This window comes from Drosophila miranda (genome assembly GCF_003369915.1).
Source record: "Drosophila miranda strain MSH22 chromosome Y unlocalized genomic scaffold, D.miranda_PacBio2.1 Contig_Y1_pilon, whole genome shotgun sequence".
Lineage (NCBI taxonomy): Eukaryota > Metazoa > Arthropoda > Insecta > Diptera > Drosophilidae > Drosophila > Drosophila miranda.
In genome coordinates, this window is record NW_022881603.1 from 35,984,719 (window position 1) to 36,001,975 (window position 17,257).

The 17,257-nt window shown below is 43.8% G+C and overlaps 2 protein-coding genes across 7 annotated transcripts; one reads left to right on the plus strand and one right to left on the minus strand.

Annotated features, from left to right (window-relative positions):
- Window positions 1-475: 475 nt before the first annotated feature.
- Window positions 476-11,940, minus strand: LOC108160111 (sodium-dependent neutral amino acid transporter B(0)AT3). Of its 6 annotated transcripts, XM_033395928.1 has the most exons (11): window positions 11,603-11,940; window positions 5,834-6,138; window positions 4,765-4,997; window positions 4,111-4,688; window positions 3,594-3,741; window positions 3,162-3,523; window positions 2,942-3,104; window positions 2,843-2,871; window positions 2,668-2,767; window positions 2,337-2,405; window positions 476-1,036 (listed from the first exon to the last, which is right to left on the minus strand). In XM_033395928.1, the coding sequence occupies exons 2-11, from the start codon at window positions 6,102-6,104 to the stop codon at window positions 923-925; spliced, it is 2,067 nt and encodes a 688-aa protein (XP_033251819.1). In that variant the 5' UTR covers window positions 6,105-6,138; window positions 11,603-11,940; the 3' UTR covers window positions 476-922. The 6 variants fall into 6 exon arrangements, with proteins under 6 accessions (XP_033251819.1, XP_033251816.1, XP_033251818.1 ...); XM_033395925.1 differs by having other exon boundaries at window positions 2,668-2,871; XM_033395927.1 differs by lacking the exon at window positions 11,603-11,940 and adding an exon at window positions 11,132-11,246 and having other exon boundaries at window positions 2,668-2,871.
- Window positions 11,941-14,552: 2,612 nt separating this feature from the next.
- LOC117189969 (E3 ubiquitin-protein ligase RNF25-like) lies at window positions 14,553-16,720 on the plus strand. Its single transcript, XM_033395051.1, has 3 exons — window positions 14,553-14,670; window positions 14,732-14,800; window positions 14,863-16,720. Exons 1-3 carry the CDS (start codon window positions 14,663-14,665, stop codon window positions 15,896-15,898), a joined length of 1,113 nt encoding a protein of 370 aa, XP_033250942.1. The 5' UTR covers window positions 14,553-14,662; the 3' UTR covers window positions 15,899-16,720.
- Window positions 16,721-17,257: the final 537 nt, after the last annotated feature.

Below are 17,257 nucleotides of genomic sequence, written 5' to 3' on the forward strand. Positions count from 1 at the left end.
TTGAGAGAACAGATGTGGTGTGGCTGCATGGGGGCGGGGAGGAGGGGATCGAAGAGTCTTAAAACCAAAGTGAAATCGATAAGGTTTCTCGCTTAGACTAAGTTCTGAGGATATTATTTAGAATATCACACATTCCATGTATCTTTGTATTCAATAAGTATTTACTTGTATCTCGCTCAAAGCAGCTAGAGCTTGAAATGTCTATAGAGTGTAACTTGTTTGTTTGAATTAACATTAAATTGTGTAACTCTGTTTCTAGATCTCGTTAGATTTAATAGATTGGGGTCTTGGCATGCACTCCCAAGTGTTGTATGTAAGAAGTCCAAATAATAACAGACAGTAGATCTATACTAAACTAAATATCGAGTTAAACTCTTTGGAAATGCGCTTCCTAAGTCGACTACAAAGCGTTTGCTATTGAAGATTGGCTGGGGTGGGGCGGGGTGCGGAGGGCTATGGATGGGAAACCAGAATACTTTCATTTTGTGTGTTAAAGTGTCTAATGGTAAAGCTTAAAGCATTCCAATTAAATGCTACGCTACATAATCATCCAATCGAAACATTTAGCAACCCCTTTTATTTAATAGTTTTCCTTTTCTTTTCTTTCTTCTTTAATTTTGTCCCGTCCTGCTTTCGTTCTTCCACAGCACAGCAGCTCATTGTACTCGCTATTTACGAGTTAGTTTTAGTTTAGTTTGAGTTCAGTTTGTGTTAAAAATACGGTTTAACAATTATAGTTACGCGCTCGAACTAGAATTCAATTAATTCAAACTCTTCAGTTTGTTCTTTCTGTTTCTTAGTTTAGCTTTAAATTATGTTAAAATACTTAGAGTAAATATTTATAAATGTTTTCGCTCATCTCGGCACGGCTCCACTCCAGCTCCCTGCCTCTCTCTCTCTCTCTTCCGTACTCTCAGTTTAATTAATATTTCACTTGACATTGCGTTCGCTCTGTTTCGTCGTCGTCGGAAAAGTCGCTCTGGGTCTTGGCGTGGCCACCCAGGGCGGGTCCGCTGAAATCGTTCTCATCGTCCTCCTGATTGGATTCGAGAGCAGAAACGGATTAGAAGGGACCGCAATGAGCAAACAAAAAACGAAATGGTCCTCTACGAAATGAAATCAAGAATATCGTACAAATTATAATACATAAATCATATGAGACGACGACACCACGCGGCGTATACTTGATATTCTACAAGCAAAAGCTCCCTACACATCCAACAGATGGCGCTCTGATAAACTTCTTAAAAGCACAACAAGTAAAGTGTACAATATTTACATGTAGAATGTAAAATGTACATAATGTAATCACATCTATCACATTCATAGAATTAAGATATAGAAGGGTACATGGGTACATGGGTACTTGGGTACTAGTGTACGAGGTACAACAAAAACATCTAAAACAATGAACCAACAAACGAACAAACTAAATGGAAAATTATGACAGTTTTCGTATCGTATTTGTGGTCTGGACTGTTTACTTTACCTGTAAATTTCCCTCGCTGGACCGCCAATTAAAGTACTGTACTGCCTTCTGTGTGGACTGGACTGACTGCCTATATCTGACCATTTCATTTATATATACACTCATTGCCCTACTTATATCTGCTGAGCCCTCTCATGCCCCTACCTGCCCAAGTGATTTAGCTAGTCTTTTCCCTAAACATAACGCTTGTAAATAATTGTCGTGGCCTGGCCCTTATCGCTGGCTTAATATTGAATTTAATTTAAATATATTTCTATGTCAGTTTTAAAAAGCATTGATTTGCATTTGCTGATTTGCTAGCTACGAGAAATTTCTGTGCGTTGGTTAGTTCTTAGTGGTTTTGAGATTGGATTGAGTAAGTTGTAGGAGGGAGTATCTGAGGAATGAGCATTCTCTGTTTGGTTTGGCTACTACGCAGTTTTTGGGCACACGGTACGTGGAATTTAGCACTGTCCTTAGTTCGGTGATCAGTGATCGGTGATCGGTGTCTTTTGGTGTGGGGCCATGCGAATGAGCATTAGAGTTAACTACTTTTCGTGTTATCTTAGGGATTAACTGGGTTCTGTTTTATGTTTTCTGTTTGGTTTTCTAAGTAATTTCTGGAGGATCTTTAAAACTTGGCGCAGCACTTAATTAACAACGTTTCCAGGGTTTCGTTTCGGTTCGTTCTAATTCTAAACATTGACCAATGAGTGTGGACACAGGAGCATAGGGGGAAAGAAGAGCAGAGAATTGTGTGATTAGCGTTAGTGTCTATAGAGAGAGGTGCATGTGGCGGGAGTGGGGAGTGTGGGATCCGGGGATTAGGGGATTGGGGGATGGCTGACCAGGACAAGACACAACTTACTTCGAAGTCTCCAATTGTGAAGCGTGTCGCCGCTAATGAATCTTGCGGTGGCATATCCGGACTCATATTCTGTACGACAATGAGCGTGATTTGAATTTGTTTTTTGGTTTTGTTTGAAGCATTTTTAGACAGGAAAATCAAGCGCAAGTGTGAGGAATGTTTTTTAGGTGAGAGAAAGACACAATTAGTTACACTTATTGTCCAGAGAGAGCTGGGCATTATCTTAGCCTAGATGTAGGTTCAATTTGAACGCTCAAACAACACACCAAATGGTAGTATAAAGAAAGCTGGATCGCGAATGCGAATGCGAACACATGATGGGGGGACTTACATCGTCGTCGTTGTCAATCATCTCCTTGGTGGAGGCGGTTGTCTCGTTGCGCCGGATCGATCCCTGGTGTATGTCCAGGTCCACCTTCAGGCACTGGAAGCTGCGCATGATTAACACAATGGGCATGGGAAGAACGCCGGCCATGATCATCGAAAGGGCGATGCCCATGACCCACCTGGGGTATTCCTTCTGCTCCACCACACCCTGGATTCAAATTGAAAAGTAAGTGTCAGGCAAGCGGCAAAGTTGAGCCTTCGATGAGAGATGAACCCACCAATTCGGCATTCCAAGCTCCGTATGTGGGATTGCGGATGACCATAAAGACGATGGACGAGGCCAGGATGCAGACCATGATTACGGGCCCAATGTAGCGCCATGTAAGCTGCCAGTAGAGGCCGGGTCTGTAGCCAGTCATCTGATAGATGTCCTCAGTGAAGCTGTGGGCAGAGGACTAGTAGGACTTGTCTTGAGGGAATGCTTTCAGGGGTACCCACCGCTCGTGTCCGTAGATAAAGATAACGGCGATCATCTCCATCAGGGCCACCACCACCAGGCCAATGGTGCCGGCAAAAGAATCGAACATCTTGAGCCAGTACTCCCCGGCACCTGTGCAGAAGATGAAACCGACAGTAAAGCAGAATAGACATACCACGCCAGTGACATGCTGTTTCTTAACCCGCTTGATAATGTCTATGTCGAAGAGGGTGCACAGCATGCCCTCCAAGATGCCGATCTGCGAGCCCAGTCCCAGCGACAGCAGCATGGTGAAGAAGAGCACCGCCCAGAAGGGGGCGCCCGGCAGCTCCACAATTGCCTGGGTGAACACGATGAAGGCCAGGCCCGTTCCCTCGGCGGCCTAAAGAAGAGGAGGAAGTAGGAGAACAATGAATTACTGGATATGCAGGATACCATATGAGGCATATCACATTGTCAAGCTCCTTGGATAGGGTGCACTCGCTCAGCTGAAAGAGGGTCTTCTCCGTGTCGTTGAGCTTGTCCATCGCATGCTCGTACTCCAGGGTGGTGGCGTTCTTGTTTTCCAGAAACGCATGCCTAACGAGGATGTCCGTGTTGCTGTGGGGGCAGAAGACAAAGACGAAGACCGGTTTAAGTCGGTTAGAGCCCACGGACACGGCCGGACAGTTCAAGAGCAATTGCAAATAACTCAGCGTGGGACCATTAATTGATACAAATTGACAGACACGACCGCGATTCTATATATCGATTCGAATATCAATGAACGGCAGGGCACACAAATACCCAGATGTCCATTGATACGACGATACGTAAATAGGCACGGAGACAAAGCCTCGTGCCAGTTACAACTGGTCAACTTTGGATGATGTGATGACCTATCCCAGGTGCCTGTCCACCGATGCGTGCTGACCCCACCCCAGCCATTTCCACTGCTGTACTGCTTTACTGCTGCTGTACTCAACTCACCTTGCCACACAGCGATCCACGTTCATGGTGGCCTTGAAGCCGAGAATGGCGAAGATGACGACACTCGCGTAGATGGCTGTGACTGCATTACAGACGGACACCAGCAGGACGTCGCGGACGCAGTTGTTCTTCGGCGTGTTGTAGCTCCCGAAGGCTATTAGCGAGCCGAAGGCGAGGCCAAACGAGTAAAAGACCTGGGTGGCCGCGTCCAGCCACACCGTTGGCTCCAGCAGCTTTTCCACCTTCGGCGTGTACATGTGCATTAGACCAGCGCCAGCGCCGCGCAGGGTTATGCCGCGGATGAAGAATATGGTGAGGACGATGTAGGGGAAGAGCGAGGGGAAGTAGACCACCTTGCCGGAGCTCTGGATGCCCTTCATCACGATGAAGAAGACGATGGTCCAGGAGAGCATCAGGCAGAGCACAATCCACCACTTGAGGCCGCCGGGCTCGTCCATGGACGGGGCGGCGTCCAGGGTGGTGCGGTACCAGAAGTACGTTGTCTCCGACGACTTGGCGCACTCTTCAAGCGCGAATCCAGTGCCGTTGGTCGGACAGGTGGACCAGGGCAGGGGGTACTAGGGGAGTATGGAACGATCGAAACACCTTATAAGCAGATCTCTTCGAGATCCCAATCTGTGTGGGAAAACTCACCCGAAAACTGTTGAAGAGGTAGAAGAAGACCCACGTGATGATGACGTTGTAGTACAGGGCCACGAACAGCGTCACAATGCACGACGAGATTCCGATGCCGCCCAGCCACGGATGGATGGTGTTCCACACCCCCAACGCGCCCAGCCGCATGCGCTGCCCCATGCCCAGTTCGATGAGGAAGAGCGGTATTCCCTCCAGTATCAGCATAATCATGAACGGTATCAGGAATGCACCTATGTGTGGTGGAGGGCATGTAAGCACGGGTGAATGTGTGGGGATTAAGTCCAAAGTCCACTTGAGTGACATGACACGAAATCAATTTGCATTTGCATTTGCATTTGCATTTGCTCTTCTGGATCGTGTTCTGCTCGAGGCAGAAGGAATTTATTGTCATGAAGGTCCAACAATACACTTTTTGTAGGTCTGGTGCATTCTTGGCTTATATAATTAAATATTAATCTGCTCCGTCACCTGTGTGCCCGCTGGGAGTACTCTGCGCTGGCAATTTGGTCATTCTCTCTAGTTTGTAATTGAATTAAAGCCGGGGCGGGGTTGAATTGCCACTAGAAATGTGCGTGCTCGACACGGGGCGTGTGCCCTTCCCCTTTCCCCAGTGGGCCGATGCAAAGCTCCTCCACAAGGCCCCCACAATTGGGTCTTCCGGACTCGCCAGACGCGATGATAAAGCTATGCAATTAGTGCACATTAAATCCCATAATGTTATTGTCAAAGCTGTGCACTTTATTAGCTGCTCATACTTATATCTAGTTCGTTGGCCACATGATATTGGATATGCCACACAGACCGGTCGGGAGGGAGAGGGGGAGCAAAGGGAGCGGTGGGGGGTACCACCTGCAGTCTGTATAATTAGCGTTATCGCACAGGTGACGCCAGCAGAAGCAACAAATTGGCAGTGGAGTGGAGTTGGGTTGGGGCTAGTCTTTGGGGTTGGGTGCAGACATTGATTGGAAAAAACTGCAGCGATATGCACTTGTGGCAGTTGCTGATAGTTCGGGTAATCTGAACATGTGCAAGGCATTCCATGGACATTCCACGGGTGTGTACTCACCGCCGCCGTTCTGTTGACACAGGTAGGGAAAGCGCCAGATGTTGCCCAGGCCCACCGAGTAGCCGATGATGCTGAGGAAGAACTGCATTTTGCCACTCCAGGCGGCCCGCTCCGGATCTCCGCCCGGAATGTCCACCGACTGTACCGAGTTGCGCTGCGGGGCGGTCAGGACGATGGTCACGCCGTGGGTCCCATCGCCCCGTGCCCTTGTGTTCAATGGAGCCATCTCGTGGCCGTTGCGCGGTGCATCGATTATTTTGGTGGCAGCCATCAACGCTCGGGTGGTTCAAGTCGCGCCGAGGTTTCTGAAAAATGAAGCAGCCGATTAGGAAAAGGCCAACACAACTATATGATTCTCCGACGGCACTCTGTTTGATCAATATTCCTCGGGTGCGAATGTGTGCCAGTGTACGAATGTACATGTAATACATATATGTGTGTGTGTGCGCTGGCATTTGCTCTTTTCAGTGGTGGGGCGTCCTCTTCTAGTGGCTGCTAACTCAATTTGTGTCCTAATTGCTAGCCATTAAGGCGGGTTTTCCTTGGTTAATGGCAAATTTTCGATGGCACTTGTAATTCGAAATCTCCTTCCCTTCCCATTTCTTTGCTCTTATAACTTTATAAGTTGGCGAATCTACATATTACTTATAGGTGAGTACTCGCTCCTGCATAATTCATAAAGTTTTTCATATTGCTGGTTAATCTCTCTCTTAAGGAACAAAATTTTTATGCACGCACGGCAGAAAGTTAATAGGAAATTTATCTCTTTCCACATCCCGCCTAGACGAAGGACACCCGGCCCCTCAATCGTCAAATCGCTGCGCGGACGGAGAGTCACTGAACCACCTCACCCATCTAAGACCTAAACGCCCAGAAATCGTGACTTCCTGAACCTTGTTGCTCAGTGTGTAGGGCCAAAAAGTTTTGACTCCTACGGAAGGTCGTTGCAAAAGGAAAGAGCAATGAGAAAAGCAAGAGGACACGAGACTAGAACACACATACTCGTACATAAAGTAAATAAAGGGTGGAGGCCGCGGCAGGGCAGCCCTATGTACTATATACTAGGTATGTATGTACATATGTGTGTATATGTTGGCTTATTTACTTGGAGGCTCGTCTCTGCTCTGCTGACGTAGTAAAGCCAGAGGACGCAGCAGAGCAAGCGACAAAGAGAGGAAGTGAGCTAGAGCCAGCGCCAGAGCCATCTCTCTCTCTCTCTCTCTGAGCGGGTGTGTTGTCGCGAAACAGCAGCAGCTGTCTGGCAAGAAGTAGAATCGAATTCCACCATAGCTAGAGAGCAATGCCAAAAGAGAGAGAAGTAGAGAGAGGAAAGCTCTGGTAAGCTTTTGGCGTCCTGCCGCTTCATTGATAGCTCTGTGTATGCACACATCTGTACATCTGCACACAAACACAAAGACACAGAGCGCCACTATACGGTCTATATATTCTTTTCCGATTCTTCATTATTTTGTGTATACGTAATGCGCTATGACGTCTTTTGATGGCTGACTTGTTCGACAACTGCTAGTGGTATCGAACAGCCAGCCCCCTGGGCACCCGTGCCCACCCCCTGGATGGGTGGGTGTAAATATTTATTCAATTACTGCACACAGTGGCAGGCAGCGCACATAAATGTATCTCGTGGATGCAAAATGCAAAATGCACAAAGCTCAAACACAAAAATTACACCATAAGCTCGTTAATTCAGAGTAGATGGCAGACCAGGAACAGCACCACGATGGGACCAGCCCCGAGGGTAAAGATAATAAAAGGACTTGGAGCGTGGAGTGCGTTCAATGCCACAAGCTCCCAGCCAGTCCCTTCCATCTCCATCTTCAGACACACTGCAACATTTGTTTGCTTGCGTGAGGTGCGGTGCGGCGCTTTGCTTCCTTCGCTCGTCCGTCGCCTGCTGATTACACAATCCAATTGACGTTAAGTAAACCAGTGTGTGGAAATATTAAGCTCCTGTGATTGCTGTTTCTTTTGCGTCGCAATATCCCCACAGCCACCCTGCCGCAACACCAACCACACGGCCACGCCACTGGCGTTTCTAAATATAAAGCTCAAGCAGGACAGAACGACCCTGGCCCTGTCATTGGAACGGTTTGGCCCACTTAGACCTTCCCCTCCACCTCCCATAAAGCAGACTGAAACACAATGCTTAACTCATTGTTAAGGGAAATTGCTAAATGAGGGGCGCACTGCGGCTATGATTGAAAGATTGAAAGCACAATCAGAATAAGTTTGATTGAATTGGACAGGATGTAATTGTGTTGCACTGCTTATACAACTCCACTCCGCCTCGAATCGCACTGATTCTGGCTTGGCTTTGATACCGATTCAAACCCAGAGAACAATGCCTTGCCAAGCGATGGAAATTTATATGAATGGAAATTTACCAAGCTAACCAATCCTCCTAAATGTGTGTGTATTAGATGTGTACGTAAACAGGTATAAAAGCCTGCGCTCCTGAACAAAACACCGCCAAAAAGGACAAACGTAATTGCGTCGTTCCAAAAGTGATATTCAACAACAACAAAAAACGAGGGGGAACGTTGTGAGTTGCTGCGGACACCGCAACTCTACGGTTATACCCGATACTAAGTCAGTATGGCTCTCCTCCGGCAGACGCCGCTAATATTAAACGACACAACAAAGAGTGCGTGCGAGAGAGACAGAAAATCAGTATGAGCGTGACGTCGGGCGCTGCGTAGCCACTGCAAATTGATTTGTTCCTCTTGGCTATACAATTTATCTGATCTGATCCAGATTTAGCAATCTGATAGATATGGTCATTATCTATGATTCTGCGTTTCTAGTTTTCTCGTATCCTCAATATTGTGGATGCAACAGATTTTCGTCCTTTGTGGGGGCGGAAGGGGGTGGGGCGAAGTTTTGAGATATACGTTTTATAGTGAGATCTAACAGGAGTGCGGATACTTAATTTGGTTACTCTAGCCTTAATAGTCTCTGAGATTTGTGAATATCACCAGATTTGCATCCTTTGCGGGGGCGGAAGGGGGTGTGGCGAAATTTTGAAACAAACTCGTCTCGGTCCGATATATTAGGAGTGTGGATACCAAATTTGGTTGCTCTAGCTTTTATAGTCTCTGAGATCTAGGCGCTAATGTTTTACTCTAAGCAAAGCCGCCTATGCTACGTGTGTGTTAGAGAGAGACAGGGCGAGAAAAAATGAAATTGTTTTCTTGATGCTGGCTATAATAATAATACGATCCAATTCAGATTCTGCATTCTAAAAAAAAATGGTCATTCTCTACGATTTTTTGGTTTTCTCGTATCTTTAAAATTGTGGATGCCACAGATTTTCGCCTTTTGTGGGGGCGGAAGTGGGCGGGGCAAAGTTTTGAAATATTTTTGTAGCAGTGACATATCACAGAAGTCTGGATCCGAAACATCGTTGCTCTAGCTCTTATAGTCTTTGAGCACTAGGCGCTGATAGGGACGGACAGACGGACAGACGGACGGACGGACAGACGGACAGACAGACATGGCTCAATCGACTCGGCTATTGATGCTGATCAAGAATATATATACTTTATGGGGTCGGAAACGATTCCTTCTGGACGTTACACACATCCACTTTTACCACAAATCTAATATACCCCAATACTCATTTTGAGTATCGGGTATAACAAGTTCATCCCCTTTCCGACCCGGTGTTGGGGGTAGGAGCAGCAGCAGCAACATCAGCAGGGGATGGCTTTAAAGCTTATTCCCGGTTAAAGTGCCACCGAAATAGCTAAAGCAGAGACAATCGGAGGGCGGGGCGGGGCGGAGCGAAGCGGGAGAGCGCGGATTAAGGGACACGAATCTGATGACATGGCGTGTTCCAAGCCAAATCGATTGGAACACTTTTCGGTTTAAGTAGGAGAGGCGACCGGCGACCAGCGACCAGCGCCCAGCTGTGTTTTTCTATTCTGCATAAATCATGCAATTTGATTGCCAATGAAATATTTTTTGTTTATGCAATCGATTTTGTGCATTTTATTGGCTTTTGTTCACGTACACAATAATAAACCCTGTGCGCACCGCACAGAAGTTTGTTCACGATGATCATTTCAAAATTCCAACTAAAAATACCATATTTGCGGCTATTTTGGGATCCGATCTGCTCAGAGTGCAGATGCAGCGAGAGCAGAGAGTGGGGAAGATTGCGGATTTCCTGGAAATCAGCGCTACACTGCGGAGCGGCACTGGACGCATTAAGCTACCCAGATCCAAGCCCAAACTCCCGCCATCCCTTTTGAAATCCAACTCCACTTAGGATTGTGTACCCCAGCACCGCACCGATTCGGATTGTTTACGCGTTCTTAAGCTTGGGCCGCTTTCGATAGAAGGAGTTGTTTTTACAATGATATTATGCAAATAAACGCAGCTGATGTCTGACCGACGGAAAGTTTTTTAAGCTGAAACTTAATATGAACCGTCAGCATTTAAAAAAAAACAGCGTATAAAAATAAGCTATATTTTAGCCTGATGAGTCCTTCAGAAACTCTGTCGTTGGTTCTTGTTCTACACAATTTTTTATTATCATAAGATGAAGAAAGAAACATAACCAGGAACTATCTTCCCATTGTTCTCTCTTATCGCAAGTCCAAATATCTTGGTGAAACATTGCCTTTTTCAATCAATAAATAGCCAAAACAAAACAAAGAGAAAACAATTCATTTTTCAGGAGCATGCACCCAGCGGACACATGCACTTGCCAGCCAAAATAACTTATATGCCAGTGCCTTATATACATACTTCGACAATGTATGTACGCGTACATATGTACCACCAACTTTCGCTCTCACTCTAGCTCGCATGGAGGCGGGATTGCAGTCAGACAGGCACAAAGTTCAATTTCTTACTTTTTGGCACAGCATCAACTGTTGGCCTGTTGAGGATGAGAGCTACATAAAAAGGTGGGGAGGAGAGGTCTGAGCTTTTTGGCAAAAACAACCCCTTAGCCAATGACATTGCCAGCCTCAATGCAATTTCACTTTGCCACATGGAGCCAAAGGTAGCAGAAGGTTGAGTGGGTGAGTGGGTGAGTGGGTGAATGGATGAGTGGTTGAGAGAGAGAAGCAGATAGACAAAGAGAGACAGACTGGTGGGTGCCTGAGGTAAGATCTACGGAAATTGGTTTGAAAATTTATAAATTGATGCTCATATCTCATAGAGAATCAATTTAAAATTTTGCTTGCGTTCGCCGGCTCGCCCCATGATTAATGACTTGATGCTGAAATCTTGCCAAAATCTAGTTCTATTTCTTCTAATTGTGCATCATACCAATTTGTTCTTCTCGGGCACATGGATCGAAAATGTTGCTTCCTGCCTGTTACCAAGGTGCAAAGTCGTACGAGTATATATTTGTTATAATCGCATTGAGTCTGATGAATTTTCGCATTTCCTTGGTTTTATTGGAATGCGAATACGAATGCGAATGCACAGAAATGCAGATTTTCGTTGGCGTGAAGGGCACGAAACAATCGAATTCGTTGCTGAAAGCAATTTGCATAAACTGTTGTCACTGGAAATTCCACGTGCCTCACAAATACGAGCGCCGCTCATTATGTACAAGTTCTCGGAAGGAGAAAGAAAGAGACTACCACTGCCACTTGGGCTGGGACTGGGACTGAGAGAAAGAGGGAGAGAGAGAGAGAGATAGGGAAACAAGTTTACGCTGTGTGTGTGAGTGCGCAGGACACGTCAGGACGGGCTGAATGTGCTGCTGTCCAACGTGCTAGCGTACCAACGTACCAAAGTTTGACTTGGCTTAGCTTCTCTCCTTGCTGGCTGGCTGCTGTTAAGGGCGGATTTTTCACACACAAACAGGCACACACACGCGCAAAAACACAATGGCACAAATGTCCCTTCCAGACAACGTTTTTGGCAACTTGGAAAACCTTTTTGTGCCCGTGAACCCAAAATGCACTCTGCAATTCTCTAATACTTTGCTTTAGATCAAATGCACTCTAATAATCATGGACACACACGCACAAATCAATTTCGTTCGAGGAATTTTAGCGTTTTCACACGGAGCTTTGCCCAATTTTCACGACACGACCGTTGATTTGAGCTTTCTGTTACAAAGTGAAACGAAACGCTTGGCGCCGTGATAGCACTGCCAGCCAGAAGCTCTCGAGCGACGTTGCCGTGGTGAAAAGCCGAGCGAGAATCCACCACCACCAGAACCGAGAGACGGGCACGGGCGCTAACGCAGGACGACGGGCCACAGGATGAACGTACGGAGTGCATGGAAATTTTTCACATGCGGATAGAGTTCCTCTGTTTAATTTGGGCAAAGCTTCACTTTCATTGATTGCTGCCAGTGCGTGTGTTTGTGTGCGTGAAAGGAGGCCAAAAGCTAAGGGAAGCACGTGGCACTCACTCCATCAGGGGGTTGAAAGCTGCCAAAATGCCGCTGCTCGGCTTTGGGGGTAGTTCGGAGGAACTACCGTAGAAAGCAAGAGAGAATAAAAGAATGAAAGAAAGAAGAGCACTATAACTTGAGAGCTGTAAGATACATTCATATAATTATTCAAAGAATTGAATACTTGAATGTATTCAGAATTTTTCTTTAAAGTGCTGCCAAAACATAAATTATTTTCCATTGCATCCTTTTCAACGCCAGCTGATATCGATATCGCGCTATCGAAGGGCGCTGCGACATGGATTTTTTAGCCATTGATTTTTTGAATCGATAGTCAATTATATCGGTATATAATGGTATATTTTGTCAATTTCATCAATCTATTAAATTTAATTTTTAACGTTCAGTAGAAATCCAATAAAAGCAATTGTCTAGAATATGCCAGTCAAGTAGAAAATAGGTTCATTAATCGGATAAAATTATGTGGGCAAGGCTGAGAGATCTATCTAGCTAGTAATATTCGACGGAAGATCAAAATCGAGGAATATGAATAATTCGTCGGTACATTTTGAAAATGAGACCGTATGTTTCGGTATTTATTTGAATCGGGTATGAGTCGGTAATAACCGATATGATATACACCACATACAATATATCCACATAAACTTAGTTTTTTTTAATATACCGCCAAACTACGAACCGGTGAAACGGATTTTTTTTACGATTGTCATTGGCCGAGAGCAAAAATCGCGTTCCATGTTGCGGCAACATGAAAATCATACCCTAGGAAAAGGATAGGATAGGATATTATAGAATTAAGAAACTGTTTGCCATCCCAGGCTCCAAAGAAGGCAAAAACAACTTAGTCTTAGTTTAAGATATCACAACGATATTTTGCAGTTTATTGTATTCTTACAGAGAGCAGGAATAGGTATCAGGATCGATATATATATATATGCAAGATACCAATCATATTCATGAATATGTCTAAAGCATATCAATTTCAGAAAAGGTCTTTATTAATTACGTTTTATCTTCTTACCTTAATAAAACTTAAGAAATTAAAAAATTGTTTTTGATTTTGATTGTATAATTATTGTTATAATTATTATTCTTGATTTTTATTGAATAAATATTATTATAATTAGTATTCTTGATTTTTATTGAATAATTATTATTATAATTATTATAAACATAAACATTATAAACAATAAACATTAATTATATAATTATTATTTTTGATTTTCATTGTATAATTATTATTTTTGATTTTGATTGTATAATAATTATTATAATTATTATTCTTGATTTTTATTGAATAATTATTTTTTTTTTTATTATATAGTTATTATTATATTTATTATTTTTGATTTTTATTGAATAATTATTATTTTTATATCAAAACATTTATTATATAATTATTAATTTTTATTTTTATTGTATAATTATTATTCTTGATTTTTATTGAATACTTTTTTTTTTTTATTGTATAATTATTATTATATTATTATTAGAATTATTATTCTAGATTTTTATTGAATAATTATTATTTTTTATTTTTATTGAATAATTATTATTTCTGATTTTTATTGTTGGTGATTTTTTTTATGTTTGTCATCCCAAACTGCAAATAATGCAAAAACAGTTTAGTCCCTGTTTTAAACCTATTTCAACGATATAAGGTACATATAAGTATAGGTATAAGGATATATATGTATGTAAATACAAGACAATAATCATATGCATGAATATGTCTAAAACTTATCAATTTGAGAAAATTTCTTTATTAATTACGTTTTAAAAACAGTTTAAAAAACAGGATCTTCATATTAAATTAACGAAATAGGGTATACAAAGGCATATGTACATATACACGCATCATGTCTTCAAATACTAGCAACTGTTTTTTTGTTGAACTATTTTTTTAAAGCCTTGTTTTCGTCAAAATACAATAAGAGCAATTACTGAAAACTAGCCAATCTCGTAGAAAATTGATTGATTAATGGCCTAAAATTACGTGGGCCAAACTTAAGGTTTTAGTTAGCCAGAATTCTTCAACGGAATCTCTAAATTGAGCAGTATGAACGACTATTCTCTTTCGTTTTTGTTGTTTTGACCTATTTTGATAAAACCTTTTTTTAGGCAAGATCCAATAAAAGAGAGTATTTTAAAATTATGTGGGCATGGCTTAATGTTCTATATAGCTATTAATATTCGACGGAATATCAAAATTGAGGAATATGTATAATAGAACTTGAGCTCGTCAGTATATTTACGGTATATTTTTAAAGTAAGACGGTATGTTTCGGTATCTTTCTGAGGGTCGGACGGTATATATTAAATATAAATCCGAGGTCACACTGACGCTAACTTAATACTTTTCAGGTGTCCCAAATCGATTTTTTAAAACTCAAAAATAATCAAAATCAGCATAAAATCCGAATAACATGGACGCGTAAGTGAATGAGAAATGCTTGGACAGCGGCTTTCCTTTAACGGAAAATGATTTCCCACAGATTACAAGACGAGGTGGAGTCGCTAGAAGCAATTCTAATGGACGACGTTTGTATCAAGCGCACTGCCTGGTAGGTTATCTGAAAAACAAATCTTTATGCTACTAAACACGGAAATTACCGTTCCCCAAAAGCGGCGACGTGGACCTAATCGAGACAACGGTTCTTCCGCTGACTGGGGAGGACGACGAACAGCAGTACATATGTGTCACACTGCAGGTGCAGCCGACGCCGGGTTACCCAGACGTCAGTCCCACATTCAAACTGCTTCGTCCCCGAGGACTGGACGACGCTCGCCTGGAGGCCATACGAACCACCTGCAATGTGAAGATTAAGGAGTCGCTGGGCTTTCCCGTGGTCTTCGACCTGATTGAGGTGGTGAGGGAGCATCTGACCGGCAGCAACCTGCCCAGCGGACAGTGCGTGGTCTGTCTGTACGGATTCGCCGAGGGCGACGAGTTCATTCGAACCGAGTGCTTCCATTACCTGCACAGCTACTGCCTAGCCAGGCACTTGAATGCGTTACGGCGCAACTACCAAGAGGAGTTTGAAAAGCTGCCCGCCTGGCTGCAGAAGACGGCTGATCCCTTCCAGGCCCTTTGTCCCGTTTGTCGTGAACACATCAGTGACGAGTCGGACAGCTTAAAATGCGCCATGCCTCCCTCAGAGCTTATCAATGCTCCCGACTTCAAAGTGACCCAAGAGCTTAGGGAAATGCAGCAGCGCATGTCCCAGTTGTATCTGCAGCAAAAAAGTCGCGGAGCCATCATTGATGTAAAGGCCGACAGTGCTGCTGTAATTTCCATTGAGACCGAGGATGATGTACGACGACGTCGGCGTCGTGAAGAGGCGGAGGCCGCTAAGAAATTGGAGGGACCAGCCAAGAACGAGGCCCTTAAACCCACAAGCAGCAGCACCTTTGCTCCAGTTGTGCAGGAGACACATCGTGTCATGCCAGAGCCGACTAATAACAACTATCAGCATCACAATCGTCGACACTATCGTGGCAACAGGCGCCATCAGCACCACGGACACCACCATCGCGCAGACCGCGATCGCGAGCCCAACCCTGGCTCAGCTGGTGGCACTTCAGGCGGAAGCAGTGCAGCAACTACAGAGACAGGAAAGCAGACGAAGTCTCAGTCTGCCTGCTCTGGGCCTACCAGGTGACAATGGCTCCCAGGACAGATGCGGCTCCGGAAACCCATTGCGTTGCCATGCTGCTAATACACAATCCAGCACCATCCCAGACAGAACAGACTTTTAGTTTCGTGAGGCGCACTCGTTTCTGTGAATTTTATGTTCGTATTTATGTTTAGTTAGCTTTAGCGAACCGGGTTAGCTAATTTTCTATTAACATTGATATTTAGTTGTATATTAACTATAATGATATTTGTAATGGTTTGCAAAAGACTTGCGGCACCGCACCATGCCGAGACGATATTACGATTATGATTATAATTATTAGGATGAGGATGACTAGGTTTGATAGCTAGAGAGTAAAGCAAGCAAGCATGTATTTAGCAGCACCAACTGGCAGCGCTGGCGTTGACGTAACCCCTCCATACCAATCGATACACACGAGAGACACGTTGGCCAAGAAGACAATGATATTGATATTCCTATACGCATAATCTGCAATTGCTCTCAATCTTTAGCAGAAATATTTATCTCCCCTATATAGCAGCAGCTAGTACCACAAATAAAACTCAAACTAACGAATACTTGAAGTTGGAACGACCCCCATCTAGTCAGTCAGTTAAAGGAAGGAAAGAAAGGCAGATGTCAAGGTAGATGAGGCCCGAGACAGAGGCAGGGCATTATCATTAGCATACGTGCACACATTAAATGTTGTAATTAATTGAGTGTTTGTGTAGAAAAAAAGACCTGTACCGACATCAGTAAGGATCTACCAGGGTTATACATTCATACTCGTGTATCGAAAATTCAATTTCAATGTGTCAAATAAAAACTACCAAAATCATGGAATAAGCAGCTGTGTTTTACTGTGGGGGAAACGGAAATAGAATAGAACACACTATTGTTTTATGTTATAGTTTTTTGTAAATTTTATTTCTCATTTAAATTGTTTTAATTTAATAGAATTACAAAAAAAACGTGTTTAATGCATTTTCTTTCGATTCGTACAACAAAATAATTTAGTATTAGTATTGTTTGAGATGCCAAGATTTTTTGGCACCTATGTGTTTCAAAAATGAAAAGAGATTTCGGGTTAAACCTTATAATTCGTATTTAATCTTGGTGGCTTAGCGGAAGCCGATTGCTTGCTATTGCCAGATAAACCTTATGCGAGATCGATATGCAACCAATGCGCAGAGGGGTTAGCATAGAACTAAACTATAGACGACGGCGTTAGATCAAAGTGATTGCCGAAGTGGCGGCAGCAGATCAAAGTAGTTGCCGAAGTGGCGGCGGCAGAGAGCCCCTTTAGCGGGAGAGCGCAGCAGCTCTGCAGAACGTCAACGTTTTACAACATAGGCGGCTCTCTCTGCTCATACAATAATAATG

What these genes read in the sequence shown, in the direction of transcription:
- LOC117189969 (XM_033395051.1), top strand. An exon ending in TGTATCAAGCGCACTGCCTG is followed by an intron (nt 14,801 to 14,862) that starts GTAGGTTATCTG and finishes GTTCCCCAAAAG; the next exon opens with CGGCGACGTGGACCTAATCG.
- LOC108160111 (XM_033395925.1), bottom strand. Translation starts at nt 6,104, where the DNA reads ATGGCTGCCACCAAAATAATCGATGCACCGCGCAACGGCCACGAGATG. An exon ending in GTGGATCGCTGTGTGGCAAG is followed by an intron (nt 3,742 to 4,110) that starts GTGAGTTGAGTA and finishes CTGCCCCCACAG; the next exon opens with CAACACGGACATCCTCGTTA. An exon ending in TATCCAAGGAGCTTGACAAT is followed by an intron (nt 3,524 to 3,593) that starts GTGATATGCCTC and finishes CCTCTTCTTTAG; the next exon opens with GCCGCCGAGGGAACGGGCCT.